The following is an 18,387-nucleotide window of genomic DNA, read 5'->3' as shown; positions in this document are numbered from 1 at the left end:
CAATATATATCACTCGGAATAAATGGTTGACGGATTTTCGCCGGGTTTGTTTTGGCAACATATGTTCATATGTTTTCAATCGATTGTTTTCTGCTGGTAGATTTGTTTTTTTTATAGTTGTGACCCTAGCAAACATACGGGTCTAGATTTGGGGTCTTAATTTCCGTACTCTTTAGATTTATGCCTTATTTTTGTATCCTGCCTTTCCTCCAATTATTCAATATTATTTATTTATAAGTATTGTTTAAACAATTTATGTTTTAGTCCATTTATCTCAATAGTTTGGTGTATTATTCTCTATAGCTTGACCCATTATTCTCTTTTATTTTAACACCATACAAATCCTTAATCGTCCATGTATCACACTACCTTATTTGTATAGCATATATCCAGTTTGGCACAACGATAGACGTTTATAGTTACAATAGAAATGTGTTAATCGATGTGCAGACATAGATCTTTTGAAGGTAGTATTGTACGCATTGTAAAATTTACCTAGTATATTTTTTCCATAGGAAGAAAGCAACAACAATACATAACACCACTAACAAAACAGCTATCACGATTGGTAAAGCGATATTTGCTGTAAAATAAAATAAATCTTAATTTAATGGAATAACATAGTCATGATAGTTATGTAATATAATCAAACATATAGTTTGTATAGTACAAATTGTATTATTGTTGTACGTTGTTTGTGCATATATGCACCGGTTTTCGGCTGTTCTGGGTTTGTACTGATATATTTCTTTTTATCGCCTACAATGTCTTATAAAAGACGTTCTAAAAAATTATTCTATGTTGTATGTAATGTATATGTAATCAAATGTATTTAAAAAGATTAACCATGTTTTCGTATTCTCTTTACTACAAATAAATCCCTTTGCAGTTAAGCCGTCTCTTATGAAAGTCATACTGACATCCACCATTATCTTCCATTTGCATAATACCTCTGATTCCTTAATCTTGTCCGGGTTTTCTCTTCTTATGGTCTTTTTTGGTTTTACTATATTTATGACTTTGTAATATTTTGGCATCTAGCATCAATGAATACAGATATTATTCGTCCAAATGGGCATTTGGTAGAGTGAAATTGCTACAATTTATGTTTAACTCAGTAACCTCAGCAATTGACGTCTCCACGCCACAGTAGATAGTGTTTCAGTTTGGACAAGGTTTTTATTATGTATGAATTATGTATAATTAGCATTCATTCAATGTACGTTGTAATTTTTATGAACCAATAAGTCCAAACATATTTTTCAACGATTGGCTGTCTTTTTATGTCACATAACTCTCAAATGTTTCATATTATTTTGTTTGTCTACCATAACTGTCGAGCGTGCTTGTTGAAGCATGCTTGTTCTCAAAAGTCGGGTGTCTAGCAAAATTCAATTCAAATTCATACATAAATTGCTTAAAAGCTTGAAAAAAAATGAGATTTATTTGAAATTAAGGCACAAATACATATCTTTCTCATACATAGCTCTGATTACTGAGTCGGGCGTGGATGCTTGTATACTTTTGGAAATGTCAAGTCCACAGATTTTGTATGAGGTGTTGGTTTTTTTTATATATTTTGGCCTTGTCAATCAATCATTATACATAGAGAGTCGATATTCTCAACTTGTGCAGTGGACTTGCCACCGAGTAATATTTTTTTCACACGTTTATGATTAAAACATTGTATCACACTTTGATAGAAATTTTCATTACATTCTCTATTTCACTATAATTACCATTTAGATATTATTGACGTTTTGTCTATCATTTAGTTCATATTATTATTTCCACGAATGTGACCTACCGAGACCCATGATTTAGCGTACTCACTAACTTAATAGCTCTTCAATAGACCATTAGTCTATATTCAAGTCAAAAATAGCTTTATAATTAAAATATCAATTTTATCGACTATAATAAAAACTTACACTCTGAATCTTTTGAGTGATCTTCCTTGGACACTTTATTTTCTTTCAAACACACAAATACAAATAAATAATCAAAAACTGGTAAAAAAAATCATAGAAGTGGAAGGCTTAGCTAGCTATAAAACCAGGTTTAACCAAACATTTTCTTCGGGAACTGCCTGTTCCATGTCAGGAATATGGCAGTTGATTTTCACTTGTTCCGTTGATTGATAACGTTTGTTTTTGTCCGTTTTATGGAGTTTGGTATTTTATTTTTTATATATACTTTTTTATATCGTTATATAAAACAGTACTTTTTAATTTATAACTCAGTAGAGAAGTATACTCTCTGTTATTTTGTAATGTTATATGTTCCGCAGATAATTTTACAAGTTGTGTTTCGGAGATGGGATTTTGATTTACTAAGAACTATTTGCATTTATGTTGTAAGGATGTGTATGGGTACTATATTGTTGACGTTTTTTTATCATTATGTTCATATTATTTTTTATGGAAGCATATATCAATTCGAATCAGTATTGTTCCTGAAATTGTAATGCAAAATTTAGAAAACAACATGTGACGTACAACAATGAACACTAAATAACCAAGTTACGGTTTTAAGTTTTATATGTTGTTTTGTATACTGTTGTTTTTCTTTTGGTCTCTTCTAAGTTTTGCCATGGCTTTGTTAATTTATTTTCGACGTATGAGTATATGTCCATTTGGTATCTGTCACCTTTCTTTTAAAGTCTAGTTTCATTATATTTCAAAATATTTTCGACAACCCTGATAAAAATGAAAATACACAATCAGAACTTAAGACAAATAACACATAGCAAATACACTGTTGAACAAGCTACCATACAAAAATCAAATTCTTAATAATAAGAACATACGAAGAACATTAAAACGAAAGATGGCAAAACATACAGTTGAAAGTGAATTTTAAGTTGAAAACTATTTGTAGTACTACTTTATAACCTGTAATCTGAATGTTTTTAATCTGTATGATTTTAATAAAAGCAGTACGGAAGCACTGACTCGATTTGTAGAAATCCAGTACATCAGCTACGGATTCTTGTGCTTAGGACACGGTTTCTACAATCACGTCCGAGAACAAATCTTTTTACTGTTTTGTATGTGCCCAAGTGGACTTTTGTATGTATCAGGTACGTAATTATATCATGATGGCGTGCATCGTATGCAATTAATAGCTTTGCATCGTGATGCAAAGAAAAAAGCACCTGTTAAATCGTATTTTCATATGACAAAACGGTATGTTTAGAGCAAATAATTGTTCAGAATATTATTTTGTAACTCCTGTTTACGTTAAACACATAAAAATCTCAGGAGCTGGAAAATCCAAGAACAAAACGCTTTATCTAATGTATAGATCGAAGAAAATTTTGTTTAATATAGATTTTTGTCAAATCTAGATCAATCCTGTTAGAAAGTAGTACATTTAAAATATATGGTGATTGATTTACTTGTAATTGTCTGATTGATTATATATTCTTGATCGTTTAATGTTCTCCTTTGGATACGAATTTAATGGAGAAAGACATAATAATTTTAAATGAAAGCGATATCATTTTAATTTTTATTAAAAGGGGATATCTTTGTATACATGGGCTACTGTTGATATTTGTACTTTTGTACTATGTATATTTCCTTGAAATCTAAATTGAAAAAGAATTCATAGGCTTAATAACATAAACATTTTAAAAACTATAATATCACTGTATTTAGTGGATAGCATCCAAAACGTAGCAAAAGAATCCAATGATCCAGTATCAATTCTTTTATTCGATTTATGGACGTTTCTGTTATCTATATTGATAAAGTACAACTAAATTGTATATATGTACATCCATTGTAAGTGTTAGTGTAAACATATTTTATTAATTAAATTCAAGTTAAATGATATACACAATTTGGCATTAGCATATTATTACAACTGAATAATTAATAGGATCCGGAAACAATCTGTTAACTTATATTAATCCGTTTCCAAAGTAAGTTTTGTAAGTGTTGAAACGTTTTCATTATGCTAGTATGATATTAAAGGGTTAAAATGTTGATAAGCTGTTTGAGGTTGTAAAATAGAATATCATAAATCCATACATGGCATTGCAGTTATGATATCGATGCATGGGCTCGATAATATGTATCGGCAATATAATAATTCATCAGCGATGTTTCTTACCTTATTTTGACAAAATTGAACCAAACTGGCTGCGAAAAGCAAATTACTATATCACTATTCAACTTTCATTAATGATTGAACAGAAAAGAATTATGTTAAATTTTTTTATATCTTAGCTAATTCCCCTTTAAGTCAGTAACCATAGTGTTTAGAATATTTTTGGATAAATATTTATTAAGAAATGTGTGTTTATATTCACCAGGTTGATGTTCAGCATGTACACCTGAATTAGGTTATTCAGGCGGATATGGAATCCTTAATATTTAAGGCATAAATAGTTTTGACAAAAATTGGAAGGGAAAATCTTATTATTTTGAATGCCAGCATCAATTTCTGTTACCTGTTTAATTCATAATAATCGATACTACAAACCACCATGGATGGCTACTTTATTTTCAATTTGAATGGACTCAAAAAGTAACAGTTAATTTCAGGAACAATGTGTGTATGCACAAATAATTATTACTATTTTTGAACAATGAAATTCAATTATCAAATTTGTGTGCCTCACGATATCATAATATGATGATTTTTTGTCAACGTTTGTGTTAATAATTGTGTATCTTAATGATTTTATTTCTTAGCATGCTTTAACATATATGTATATATACTCTATACGTGTAATAAAACATAATATAATTATCTGTAATTATTTGTGCACACACACATTGTTCCTGAAATTAACTGTTACTTTTTGACTTTATTCATATTGAAGATAAAGTATTTACGGTGGTTTGTAGTATCAATTATTATGATTTAAACAGGTAGTAATATAATTATGTTTTAAGGAAGAGCGCTTTATATTGTTCAAATTATAGGTATATTTTTAATATTTCGTTTTTATCAGTCCCATTAAGACTTCAATTTTCTCGCTACAATACCTATCAAAGATTCAAGCTGAATCCGTCTTTACTATTAATTTCTTTTGAAACGACAACTTAATCCTTAATCTCGATAAGCATTCACCCAGACTTATATGTATTTATTGATTCTATAAACTTAACTTTAAATGAAACTCCTTCTAAATGTGTGTGAAACTTGTCTCAGAAAAATATGAGTGTTAAAAATTACACCTCGTTTTTTATGTGAGATGTACAATAATTAGTGTACACTCGTCCATGTTCTTGACCAAACTCCCACAACTATTAAATACCATTATAAAATAGGAACGGCTGTCACAGCTTAAGAGCAAAAGGTATAATACAAATAATGCTTAATTTAAACCATAAACATTTTGATAAAATGAGCAACATATTTATTAAAATATTAACAAATAAACACTCACCCTGACATCCCATGCTTGTATTAACGTACCCAATCCAACAGGCACACGTGAAGCTTCCATTTGTATTGGTACAGTTTGAATGTTCAGGACACGGTTTTCTCTCACATTCATTTACATCTATTCATATATAATAATAACATTTTGGATAGGTTTTACTTCAGCTGCGTCATTTCCGTTGTACATATTTAAAGTACATGCAATATTATTACAAACACATTTTTATAATGTTTGCAAACCTAAGACTAAAGACGAAAGTGGCCGAGCCTTCGTTTGCTAAACAAAATGGAGATTTTGAGGGTTCGAACTATAAATTATTAGAGGTAAACCAGGATGAAAAAAATCCGTGGCCAAATGAAAATAACACGAAAAGAGACAAACCACAGTCAACAAAATACTTAACGCAAAACTAATGTTAAACAACAGAAACCTCATCAAATCCTTTGGTCCAAAACCCTTAAAAATTGCAGCTCCATCATTCATGTTTTTTTGTAGAGGGGAGGTTTAATTTTTCTAATTGTTTAAATATAATTTCTATAAAAGAATAATATTAGCTACACAGTGTGCTAGTGACCTACAAAAATATAAATAGGGTCAATCATTCAATATTGGACGAGAACGAGCAAAGCTTGAACCCTATATGAAATGTACTGACCCCGTACAAATAATGTTAGGGCACTTACACACTGTGTAACGAACTCATGTTACTGACTGTTAACATAGGGAATTTAGAAGTAGTTGTAAACCTTCATATTATAATTTTAACACAACATTACACAGAACATTCAATTATTTACAGCGAGGAAAGCATGCAAACATTACAGTTGTGTATATTTATAATGTTTTAAAAACAACCACTTTTTGTGAGGAACGTATGGAGGCTTATTTCTGCCGTCATGAAGTCGAGTTGCCGAATAAATTATGTCGACTTGACAAGAAAATGATCGCAACAAGTCGAATTATGGTTTGTGTTATGTCGACTCAATCATATCTTATGTCGACTTGCCGTGATAATTATCACTACAAGGCGGAAAAATTATCTCGAACACACAACCGCACGACGGCAGATGTGAGCAATCATCTTGACTTAAGGACCAGTAACCGATATACTTTAAGTCAACATGTCGAGATAATTATGTCGACTTGTCATGATTATCATCTCGGCGAGTCGACATTAGATGTGATTAAGTCGACTTGTTGAGAAAATTATCTCGGCAGGTCGACTTAATTATTTCTGCAGGTCGACTTCACGACGGCATGCATAAATAAAGGCAACAGTAGTATACCGCTGTTCAAAAGTCATAAATCAATTGAGAGAAAACAAATCAGGGTTACAAACTAAAACCGAGAGAAACACATAAGCCTCTATGTGAACGTATGCATACTACTAACCTAGTATTTAGAATAAAACCATCCCAATGACCGTCCATTTGAATCAAAACACGCCCACTGACCTTATATTAAACATTCACGGTTTCCACGTGATATTCCTAAAAGTGTAAAGGAGATAAGATCTATTTTGTTTAAGCAGTGAAGTGAACGAAAATAATTGAATAGATTAAAAAATAGGAAAACAGAACAATAGTTCCATGTATTCGTTTGAACAAATATTTTGTCTTTGACTCAAGGTGAAAACAATTGTTTGCCCCCCTCCCCCCCCCCCCCCCCCCCCAAAAAAAAAAAATAAAAAACCAAACAAACAAAATAAAAGCCTCCTACATCTGGTTTAAACGATGAATAATCGTTGGGGAAGTGTAATCAGGCGATGCAAAAATCGATATTTTATTCAGTTTTATCCCGATAAACATATAGAGAATCAATAATAAACGTGAAATAAGGTCTTCTTACACGAAAATATCATTGATTAATAGTAAAGATAAGTACTTTTGTTTGTCATAATCTGTGATTTAGTATTGTTTTACAACATGAATAAAATATTATACGTCCTTTTCCAATGTGTAAATTTTCCTTTTCCATTACCATTTTGATTGTTTACATGAAATGTTATAATTTGCAATACCTGTGCAGTCACCGTTATTATCATTATAGCCTTGTCTACAGTCACACCTATAACTTCCTTCTAAGTTGTAACAATCAGAGTGGAGTTGACACAACGAGCGTTTTAAAGGTTGGTACGAACATTCATTAACGTCTGGAAAAAACATATTCGCAAATAAATCACGTCCATGTTAAATACATGTACAAAACATTATAAGCTTTTGAAATATACTTATAAACAATAATCATTTATTACCATCTGTTACATTCACACGCAGTTGGAATGCATCATGCGTTGTTTTCTTGTAGACATTGAATAAAGATAAGCACGCGCGAAACTATATGAAATTATTTCCCTAATATCGTTATTTGTACCAAATGTACTGCACCAGATTCACATTCTCACAATTAATGTCTCTACAGTGATGCTGGAGTCTACACTTTTGAAAATCAAGAAACTGTCACAAGCGTCGAAGAGCCAATGAAACCAAAAAAAAACATAGTTATAGCAAAGAATCAGAGCTATGCATACGGAGAATACATTCCGTCATTAAAAACCATGTATATAAAATTTAACAACTGCAAACTTAGAATGAAAACAATTTTCATAATTTTTTTATTATATTCTACTTAATAGAATTGGGAATCGAAAGGGGAAATGTGTAAAAAGAGAGACAACAACCCTACCAAAGAGCAGCCCAAGGGTACCAATGAGTCTTCAACGTAGCGAGAAAATCCCACAACCGGAGGCAGGCTTCCAGCTGTTATGAGTTATTGTGTCTTTTACAAACAGTAAGCATTGAAAGTTAAAATACATGAACATCATTAGTTTCCAAGCATTATCGTTTTCTCGTCTATTGTTCCTGATTTTGTAAAGCTTTTTACCGAATGCAAGTCTAGTTACACGTTGTGAGATATTTGTTCTAAACACAATCTATTTAATTGGAACATAGAATACACATTAATTCTAAACAAAACAATGCCTAATTTTGATCACATGATTCTTAAATAAATGTATACTTATGTAACATAGTGCTTTAAACTAGGTGGTAAAATACTGTCACAATGCTTTACCCGTTGTACAATTTTCTCCTTTCCAACCAGTAGCACATGTGCAGTTGTAGGTGTCTTTGAAATCCGCACAACTTCCATTATTTTGACATGGGTTTGGATCACATCTATCTATTAAGACACATCATTTTAAAATGAACAACTACATATATTCAAGTTTTACAAAGGGACTTGTGTCAATATTTGGTCGATTGTTCGTCCATATTCAACGCGTTTTTAGCACTGATGGCCATATTTTGGCGGCCAATTTACATTTTATTTTGGCGGAGGAAGCTGGGGCTCGGAGAGAACCACATACATTCAACAGAAATACTAGCAATCCTAGTTAACTATGATAGTGGACGAATCTTCGTGCCGCGTTCCCACAATATCAATAGTGATTATTGTAGACAAACTACTAAAACTTCTTTGCCACCGAGGCCACAATTGTGTTAGAGAGATATCTCGTATGCATACATTTATAAGAGGCGTCGATATTGATGACGTAACCTATACTTTACCTAGATATTTCTACTATACAAAGCTTTCTTACAAACATATAATGAATAAACAAATCTTAAATAATTATTTTATAACGATTTGCTTTGTGATAAACCTTGTTTCATCGCTTTGTTTAACCGGTACTAATCATGCTAATGTTAGGTATAAAATATGTATAATTAATGGCGCATGTACCGACGTTTAATAATTACATCGAAATGAAATATGCACAATCTTGTTTGATTTGAAACAATACATGTTTGTGTCCATAAAAGACATTATAAAAAATAAACCATCTTACACACTTAATTCTTAAAGTTGGATTCTTCTTAAATGAGTAAATGTCACATATATCGCTAACTAGTGTGTTTTATACAAGTTACAGTAATTTGTCATGGTTCTTGTCACATTCATGCAAAAAGTGCATTCTTAAAAATGAATTGTCTGAAAGTTTTTTTTTTTATATTTTAAACTTGAGTCTTATAGTTGCAGCACAATTACGTTTTTAAGAAGTATAAACAATCAAAATACAAATTTGTAATAACTAGTAAGGAATTTCGATATGTTGAACACGTTAATTCTTTCAGTAACGTGTTTACAATTCTGAGATAAGGATTCTTTGTTCTGTTCGGTTAGGATGTTAATTGTAACAAAAATATGCTCCATAACGTTTTGTCTACAAGATGAAGATTATTCTAGAAATGACAGACATGTGTATGAACGTTTCAGTATAATATGTGCTAATTAACAATGCGTTTTGTATATCTTTCACCGATTCTGGCATTCACTAATAACGAGTGTGTCGATGCTGTCAGAATGAAACAATTCTGTAATTAAAAAATGTTAGTTCATGAGTTAAGTAATTGTATTTAAGTTAAGGTTACAACTCCTGAGTGAGTTTTTGGCTTTTTCGTCACCAAGGCCCTCTTACTTTCTAAACTCATATCTGATGCATTTTCTTCTCAAAAATTTGTTCATGAGTATCATACGTTATAAAAAAAAACAATGATAAATTTTCAAACTGTATGATTTATTCAAAAAAGTACACATTGCCAATCAAATAAAAAGGGAAGTCTACACTAGCTGCAAAGATTATAAATAAATGGGAAATCTACTACACAAAAAAACCTACAATAACCATATAACTGACAAAATGATATATTTATTTTACCTAGAATCAATTTTAGAACTGACAATTGTCACTTAAAACAACATACAAATATTAGTCAGGTGTTCTATTTCATGTCAATCAATTTTGGTTATGCATTTTTTTTAGTTTTCATAAAGTATACACACCAACTTCACATGTGTTGTCACATGGTTCACATAATACTGCATCATCAGGTACTTCGTCACTAGTTCCTGAAACAAACACAAAACAGTTATATAAGAAGCAAATATGAGACCTCAGTTGATATGAACATTATATCTTACACAGTTTGCTTTAAAATACACATGTAAATATATTTTGTCTTTAATGACGATTTGAATTTTTTTTACCATCTGCTATATTAACTTATTAAAATGGTTGGCTAGTTTGAATGAGGACATTTTGATTTGTGGCGGTGGATATAGAAAAATAGAGAAGTTCCTAATAGTGATCTTAGGTTTACAGCGAAATTGGCAAATTGGTCTACTAGTTTGTTGTAATGATAATCGCAAGAGAAACATTTACAAAATAGGCTTTGCGTTCGCAAATAGCTAAAAACATCTGAATTTGTTTATCAAAATAAAAAAAAAATAGGTATAGTCACAGAGTTCACTGTCGCCTTGCTAACAAAGACCTGAACCACTAGCTTCGGGTCCCTAGTCTGAAACTATGCATGTTATTCGGTCTTAATGCGTAGTCAAGTTATACCATATCGTCACTCATTAACCCGATTAGAAAGAAAAAAAAAACTTGTAATCAGCCAAAATCAATTGGTCTTTTGAGCATAGAGAGCATTTTTGAGTTTGATCATACGTCCATTATGTCTTTTATGTCAATGCCGCCTTTGTAATAAAGACATTACATATGGATATTCACTGATGGAACGGATTTTAAAAGTGGCATTGGAGCAACCCTATACTTAAAATGCAACGGTAAAGTGTAGCTAGAAAGTTCTTCAGTGCTAAATTTTATGAACATCAAGAGTCATGGCTTTAGTTTGGTATCGAAGTACTTTCCCTTAAATGCTGCCATTGCCAGACTAGCAATTCATGAATCAAGAATCAAATGATTGTTATCATCAATAGTGGTGAATTTTCTAAAAAGTAATTGAAAGTACCAGAATAATACTGAGTTTATCTGGCTTTGATTACTATAATTTAATGTGTCCTTTTACATGGACAAAATTCGAATCAAAACATTTATGTTAACAATATTGCTATAAACTTCTTAAAAAGAAACGTGGGCAGTTGATTTTCATGATCTTTATTCTATATTCAGATTATGTAATGATATTTTTCTGTATGTCTGCTTTAGAATCGGCTAGTATTTGTTTCAATGAGGAATGTAAACATATATCTATTCATTAAATTCACATGTTTTCGTTTAAGACGAGGTTTTGAAATCGAAATATTTATAACATTATTCAAAATAATACGCCGAAACACAGAAAAGTGTTTGCCTTTCTACGGAGCTCAACGAGCGTTTGATATTTGAAATCCTTTTCTGCATTTGCATGGTAAACAATAGATAAAATCCCCTTTCCTTTAACAGAACTACCATTAACTGCCATTAACCTCAATTAGAGAATGTAATAATAGAAAAAAATTAATAAAAAGGACAACTGGAATTACAAATTGAAAATACTAGACAGTGCAACACATCTCATTGTAACACCAGCACCTGACAACTGATTCCAGGAAAAGGTAAAATAACAAAAATACCAAACTCCAAGGAAAATTCAAAACGGAAAGTCCCTTATCAAATGTGAAAATAAAAAGCTCATATACATTAAACGAATGGAAAAGAACTGTCATATTCCTGATATAAGTTAACATCCTAATTCTGGATATATTTGAAATATTTAACACTATTAAACTTAAAATCTTTAGCGGGTATGAAATCAATAGGACTACAACTTCACGGTGAACTACCTTTATTAATGCAGAACGGATGGACACACAACCTAATAGATAATGCCCTTGCTATTATAAGTGTGAATTCATATGCACAGTCAAACTACCATTAGATATATGCTTACCATTACGGAAAACCTGAGACCGACTACGGTTTTTGGTGGGATTCAGTTGCCCAGTGTTTAGTTTTTTTTTATTACTTTGTAGATTTGTTTGTCATTTCGTTTAATTTGTTTTTTTGTTGTTGTTTTTTTTTTTGTCATGGTTTTGTCAGTTTTCCTTTGACTTTTTACTTTTTTATCGTCCGCTTATTTTTTTATATTAAATACATAAATACAGTTTACCTTGTCTTCTTAATGTGCGAATTTTCGGTGAGCCTGTGTATTTACAAAATGTACTACACATTGGAGCATCGTCACCTGGTGTGTTTCCTCCTTCTGACGCGAACACTCTCTCATTCGGAGTGACCGCAGTGGATATATCTTTAAAAAGAAAATCAATGTTTAAAATCTCACGGTCTTTAAGCTGAGGAAACAGATTTTTTAGTCCCCTTTATCTATTGGACTCCATAGGTTTTATACTGTAATTGTCTCCTTTGATTCTGATTAAATTGTTTGTATTTGATATCCACTGCTTTTCAAAATATTCCTAAGATATAAGTAGATGGAGCATTCTCATGGGCAGCATACACATACATTGGTTTTGTGTTTAGATGGGGAAAAAATAATAACAACCTGTTTGTTATTGTCAATCAAAAAAGTTGAATCCTCAGAAACAAGTATATTTGAATACAAACGAGATAGAAACTTGTCATAAAATTCGTCGTCATAATTCTATATTTAGCTTGCAAAATGGAGTTAATTTGATTGATTAATTGTTTGGCTAAACGTCCACAGGAAATACTTTTCAAATGCGTATTCGTGTCTCATCCATTTAGCTACATGCACTTATTATAATATTGTTTAGATGAATCAGAGGAATTTATATATGATGTATATGTAAATTCAATTCATATCATTATAACATTTTTTTTAAATTCTACGACAAGTAAATGTACTTCGATATTTATACAATTATATAATAATACAAAAATAATATGCCAAAACACTGAAATGGCTGAGTAAGAACGTTTATAATACAAAACCTTTATCGATAACTTTTTCAAACATTAATATTTACGTAGGATCAAAGCTATCTAAAGTTTCCTTAATTTCTTTTTCATATATATTTTTCCTTTCAAGTATAAATACATGTAATAATGTTCAGATATTTGCATACAAAATATGCATAATTGAGTATAAATTCCAGTATAATTTTCATAAATTTTCATTTCCTTACATCCACCATGAATTATTTCATAAGGTTTATCGGACGTGCATATGAGGATATTTTATATAGCCTTGTTGGCCAAGTGTTTTTTATTGGACAAACACAGTAAAGGACCAGTTGGAACGATGTCGCATAAGCATGAGTTCAAATTTCAATGAGAGATGGACACATATATGTGATACCGCAAACTTGCAGAACAAACATTGTTGGGCTGTATTTAAGACGATCTATTTCATGTATTTGTAATGTGTAGTGTCAGCCCTATTTTGCCCTTTTTAGTCCTTGGTTATCAAGAGAGTATGTCAGTTGTGAGTTGTAGACGTATATATTAAAAACACATCGATGTGACTACATGGAAGGTATTTATCAGCTTAAACGGCTAGTCTGCAAGGTATTCTTCGTAAATGCCACCATATGTCATGTCCAGTGTTACAATTAAATGATAGCCGACGAGAACAAAAAACAAGCATTCGACTTACATAAACTATTTTGTATACAGTTTAGGAGGAATTGCTAAGATGTCAGAGCATCATGGGTTAAAATGAGGAAAGGACAAAAACATATTACATATACTTCGTTTGCAAAATAATTTAAGAGGAAGTATATGTTATATTGATTGTTAGCCGTCTATGGTTATACGATGAAGAATGTTACTCGTAGAAATTATATTAAGACATAAATATATGTGTCTGCTGTTGTTTGTGTTTCACTTAATACTTGTCGTAGATTTTAATAATAATAACATAGCACGCACACACATCTGCCTTATACATCTGATCGTCTCCTGCTGATTGTTTTCAATGTTGTTTTTTTACTGTTTATTAGTATTTAGTTTTGAAGTCACATACCTGACAAAAGGTAAAAGTAATATAAATCTTTGGTCACTTTTGTTAATTTCATACAAAGATATAGCCGTCTGTTACCACTACCAGGATCACTGGTAAAGCTTGTGTCACTTCTGAAACATATCATAAAGCATATACATGTAGAAATAACATTCACAAAGATATTTAATAACTTAAACGGTACCAATTGTATTGTACCATATGCGTATTTCGACAATTAGTGTCTCAACATTGATGCTCTAGGCCAACATATTTGGAAATTCAAACCTTATTCGAACCAGAGCTTAGCATGGGGGAGGTATAATTCTTAATTTAAGAATAATTTCAAAATTTTATAACTGCAAACTTAAATAACACAATATCCACATGTTCGTTCCAGCACCAAAGTGAAAATCATACAATATAGTACATGTTACATCAGTCATTACAACAAGTTTAGGCTTTGTTTTCCCTTAAGCCTCAAAAAGGAGGAAATAAAAATGTTTGTGGTTGTGACATTTGTTTATCAGGTTTTTTTGTTTTCTTTTATATAGTGCGTTTAATCTGAACAATTTGTGCTTTGCATGAACCGATGAGTGTTTAGTATTTTATTATTTGTTTAAAATGTTTTTTCTTTTCTTTATTATATTTGCCATGCTTTTATCTATCCTTTATTTGTTTACCATTGTTCATTTTTTCGTAAACACCGCCAATTTTCTCATAGTAGAGCGGTTGGGTACTCGCAAGATTAAAACAAAAATAGTCATGTCTCTGTTGGAACAATTATTCACCAATGATCATAGATAACAAGCCTTTCGTTATAATTGCCTGGACTTGTAATTCGTATTCACTGTCCTGACACATTTGAGTCGTTGCATATTTTGTAATGCTAAGACGTTTATTTTCGCGAATTAATTTGCGTGCAGTTTATTTTTTCGCAATTCATCTGGCACATAATGTTCTACTTAATTTAGCCATTTTTTTGTTATTGAATCTGATTTTCGACAAAGATAAGGTTTATACAAAGGATCGTTTTTGCCATTTTATCATTATCGTAAAAATAAACCCCTCAGAAAATATTTTTGTTTTCAATGTGCACGAAGTAAAATTAACACTTTTGAATTTGGCGGGCATTTCCAATAACAATGAATACCAAGTTGTTGTTTGTCAAAAACGGTGGTGGCTACTTAATTCGGTTTTTGGTTTGATTTAGACATGGTGAATGTTGTTCAACAAAAGACTCTATAAACAAAAACATTCAACCCAAGTAGCATTACCTCATATAATATTCAGTATACTAATTCAATTTTGTCTTTCATCAAAATTTAATATCAGAATTATAAAATCTTGAAAAGGATATTTTGCGGACCTCAGAATTTTTTTTCTTGATTTTATAATGTTGATATTAAATGTTGCTGACTGCAATAATTGTAACTATCATTTTTATAAAACTAACCCCCAAAAAGATAGCAAAAAAGTGGTGCTATCCGAAAGGAATAATACTTAATGGTCTGTCTCGATTTATACGTTCTTCGCTTGAAAAAATGGAAAAAACACTATATAAATTTCATGCGTCCGAAGCTGTTTTCTGGATTTATCTTTTTCGAGATGGGACAAAGCCAGTATTTGAAAGCAACGGATGTGTACGAACCAAACAGTTAAAGAGCTTTATCACCAAAAATAACATAAAGTTATAACTAAATCCATCTTAGGAACAAGGCAAATATTTACTTTTATTGGCAAATTTTCCTCGGTAGGTAGCAAATTTGTTACAGCCCATAATGGCATATTCAAATTACTATTTAAAACACCACACTGATCAAAAATGCAATTATCTAGAAAGCAAATTTCTACAAACATCAATTTGTGTTTGTGATTTCCTTGATTCAGACTAGCCCGTGAGGTCTAAGGCACACTTTCCAAATAATGTCACTAGAAATTAATAAAATTCCCCTTTTAAAAACATTAGCAGGTTGACAAGGGACCCTGTCGAACCCCCAGGTGTGGAGGCAAACACCCAATGAAACAATTCAATGAAAAATAAAAGACATATTTAAGCCAGATTTTAAAGAATGTCATTCTGTGCACCATTATAGTTATGAACTGTAACTGTGACACTTGACCTTTGACCTACATCGTTGGGTTTCATCCTATTCCTACTTTCACCCACTTTCATTAGATAAATTAAAAAGCCTACAAGTGTGCCCCAAGAAATTACCAAGAAACAATGAATAGCATGAAATATTTATATATTTTGTCTGATTTATCATCTTTGACCTTGACCTTTAAACAGTTTTGCAGACAATCGATAGTGTTCTTCCCTTTTTTATATATTTTACTTATATAGGTTTATTTTGAATTCGGATACACAGTGTGAATCTGAATACAACGTGGATGACAAGGACGCAGGACGACATATATTTGACGTATTTGTCGTTCACATTCGCTCTTAGGTACATCAAACACAAAAAACCTTATGTATCAACATATGTGCAGTTCAATATATGTGTTTTGCTTATTTTTGTCGTTTGGTGACTGTCTCACTGATGTAATGTGTCAATATGATTAAATTGTACCATGTACGATGAAAAGATTTTAAAATAAATCCTGGCATATTTCTTACTTGAAAACTACAATTGTTTGTGTGTTAGAGATGTTTGAACTATTGATGCAAGTCCAATCGTCTATTGTTGTCCCAAAAGCGTTTAAATTGATGACGGAATTTTGTAACGTTGTAGTTGCGATGTTGAGAGTGGTTGATTGGTCTGAACTGTCTGATAATTTTGTGTAATTATATTCCCACGCAGCATTCTTTAGGTCTGTAGGCAAAGAACAAGTGGCATCTGAAAATACAAAATTTACAGTTCACAACTGATGAAATGTAAAAATTCGTTGAAAGGTACATCACGTCATCGATTAAAAAACTGAGAATTGACAAATTAAAAACAATTGTAAAATAATTTTCGGTACAATTCAGGTTTTTTTCCCCCAAAACACATAACGAGTAAAAATACTACTAAGACATCAATGTTCCAGAATAGCTTCCTGTCACTTTCAATCATAAGAATGTTGCGTAAATAGTGTCGCATTATATCGATTATCTCCGTAAAGCGAAATTGTAGTAGTTTTTATACTAACGATTGCATAAACAAAAGCTTGAGTAATAACACAATGCTTAAACCCATAACGACCTTATGGCAGCAAAGGTCATACTCTTATTATCGAACTCATTCAATGTATACTGTTCATTAAATTGATCATGCATTCACCAAGATGACCAAGATTTCAAATCAAAAGTCAAAACATTTCGTAGTTTGAATGGTGATAAAAATTTATACAAAACGAACTAAATGTTATATGATATTGAAAGTACAGCTATAATTATGGAGATATTTTCCAAAGGGTTGTTGTATTGGAGGAAGATCCAACCAACATGTAATAATATGTGAAACACTACATTAACCGTGTTATCTGTCGAATTACAGAAACCTCATCGGAAGTTGTGAATAGGTTCCTAAATGTTTTTAGATGTTTCATAAGTACTAATGGTTGATGAAATATACCGATTTTCAAAGTATCTTTGGAGTTTATTCATAGGTTGTCTTAACTAAATAATGTCATAGTATAGTTCTCTTGTTTATTGTCGCTGTCCGATATGGATGAATAACATTAATCGTATTTCTTTTAAAACAATTGCTGGACTATTTGTTATTGTAGTATACAGAAACAGTTAAACTATCCGGACAAGAATAAACACACCAATATAATAATAATTGTTAGCAAGGATTATTTACATCATGACTAGATAGTAATTGTGTTTTTCTTACTTTTTACAGAGATGCTTACAAGGATATGTTTGCTGGATGGCCTGGCATGAAATGATGTAGGACTACGGTACATATAGTAAATGCAAATGAAAAACAAACCAATTTCAGTAAACAAAAATCCAAAAAAGGAAAAGCACACATTAAAAAAGTAATATAATAAATGAATACACATTAGTTGAAATAATGTGATATACTTATTATAGGTTTTAGTATACACCATCTTCGCTAACTTTTTGTTACAGTCTTATCACAGAAAATAATGTCTCTTAACCATTGTGGTTAACTATGAAAAAAAATAAAATTCATTATTTTAATGGTATGAATGATAATATGTTGATTTAAATAAGACTAAAACAAAAGCGCAAAACAACCAGAAAAATACACCTAAAAGTCA

At 31.2% G+C, this 18,387-nt stretch overlaps 1 protein-coding gene across 4 annotated transcripts in view; it reads right to left on the bottom strand.

Moving 5' to 3' along the window:
• The window catches only part of LOC127714524 (protein crumbs-like), a 31,654-nt gene that overhangs the window by 5,511 nt on the left and 7,756 nt on the right, over positions 1-18,387 (bottom strand). For 3 of the 4 annotated variants that reach the window (XM_052220611.1, XM_052220610.1, XM_052220612.1), the window contains exons 2-10: positions 16,790-17,009; positions 14,191-14,300; positions 12,358-12,495; positions 10,247-10,312; positions 8,474-8,581; positions 7,422-7,553; positions 5,405-5,521; positions 1,932-1,973; positions 496-583 (exon numbers count right to left, since the gene is read on the bottom strand). In XM_052220611.1, the coding sequence (XP_052076571.1) occupies positions 496-583; positions 1,932-1,973; positions 5,405-5,521; positions 7,422-7,553; positions 8,474-8,581; positions 10,247-10,312; positions 12,358-12,495; positions 14,191-14,300; positions 16,790-17,009 (1,021 nt within the window). Of the gene's footprint in view, positions 1-495; positions 584-1,931; positions 1,974-4,119; positions 4,149-5,404; positions 5,522-7,421; positions 7,554-8,473; positions 8,582-10,246; positions 10,313-12,357; positions 12,496-14,190; positions 14,301-16,789; positions 17,010-18,387 lie in introns of all 4 variants that reach the window. The other variant, XR_007987765.1, reaches the window with a different exon arrangement.

Source organism: Mytilus californianus, unplaced genomic scaffold (genome assembly GCF_021869535.1).
Source record: "Mytilus californianus isolate M0D057914Y unplaced genomic scaffold, xbMytCali1.0.p SCAF_9, whole genome shotgun sequence".
Lineage (NCBI taxonomy): Eukaryota > Metazoa > Mollusca > Bivalvia > Mytilida > Mytilidae > Mytilus > Mytilus californianus.
Note: the sequence above shows the minus strand (reverse complement) of the source record. Positions and strands in the feature narration are given on the sequence as shown.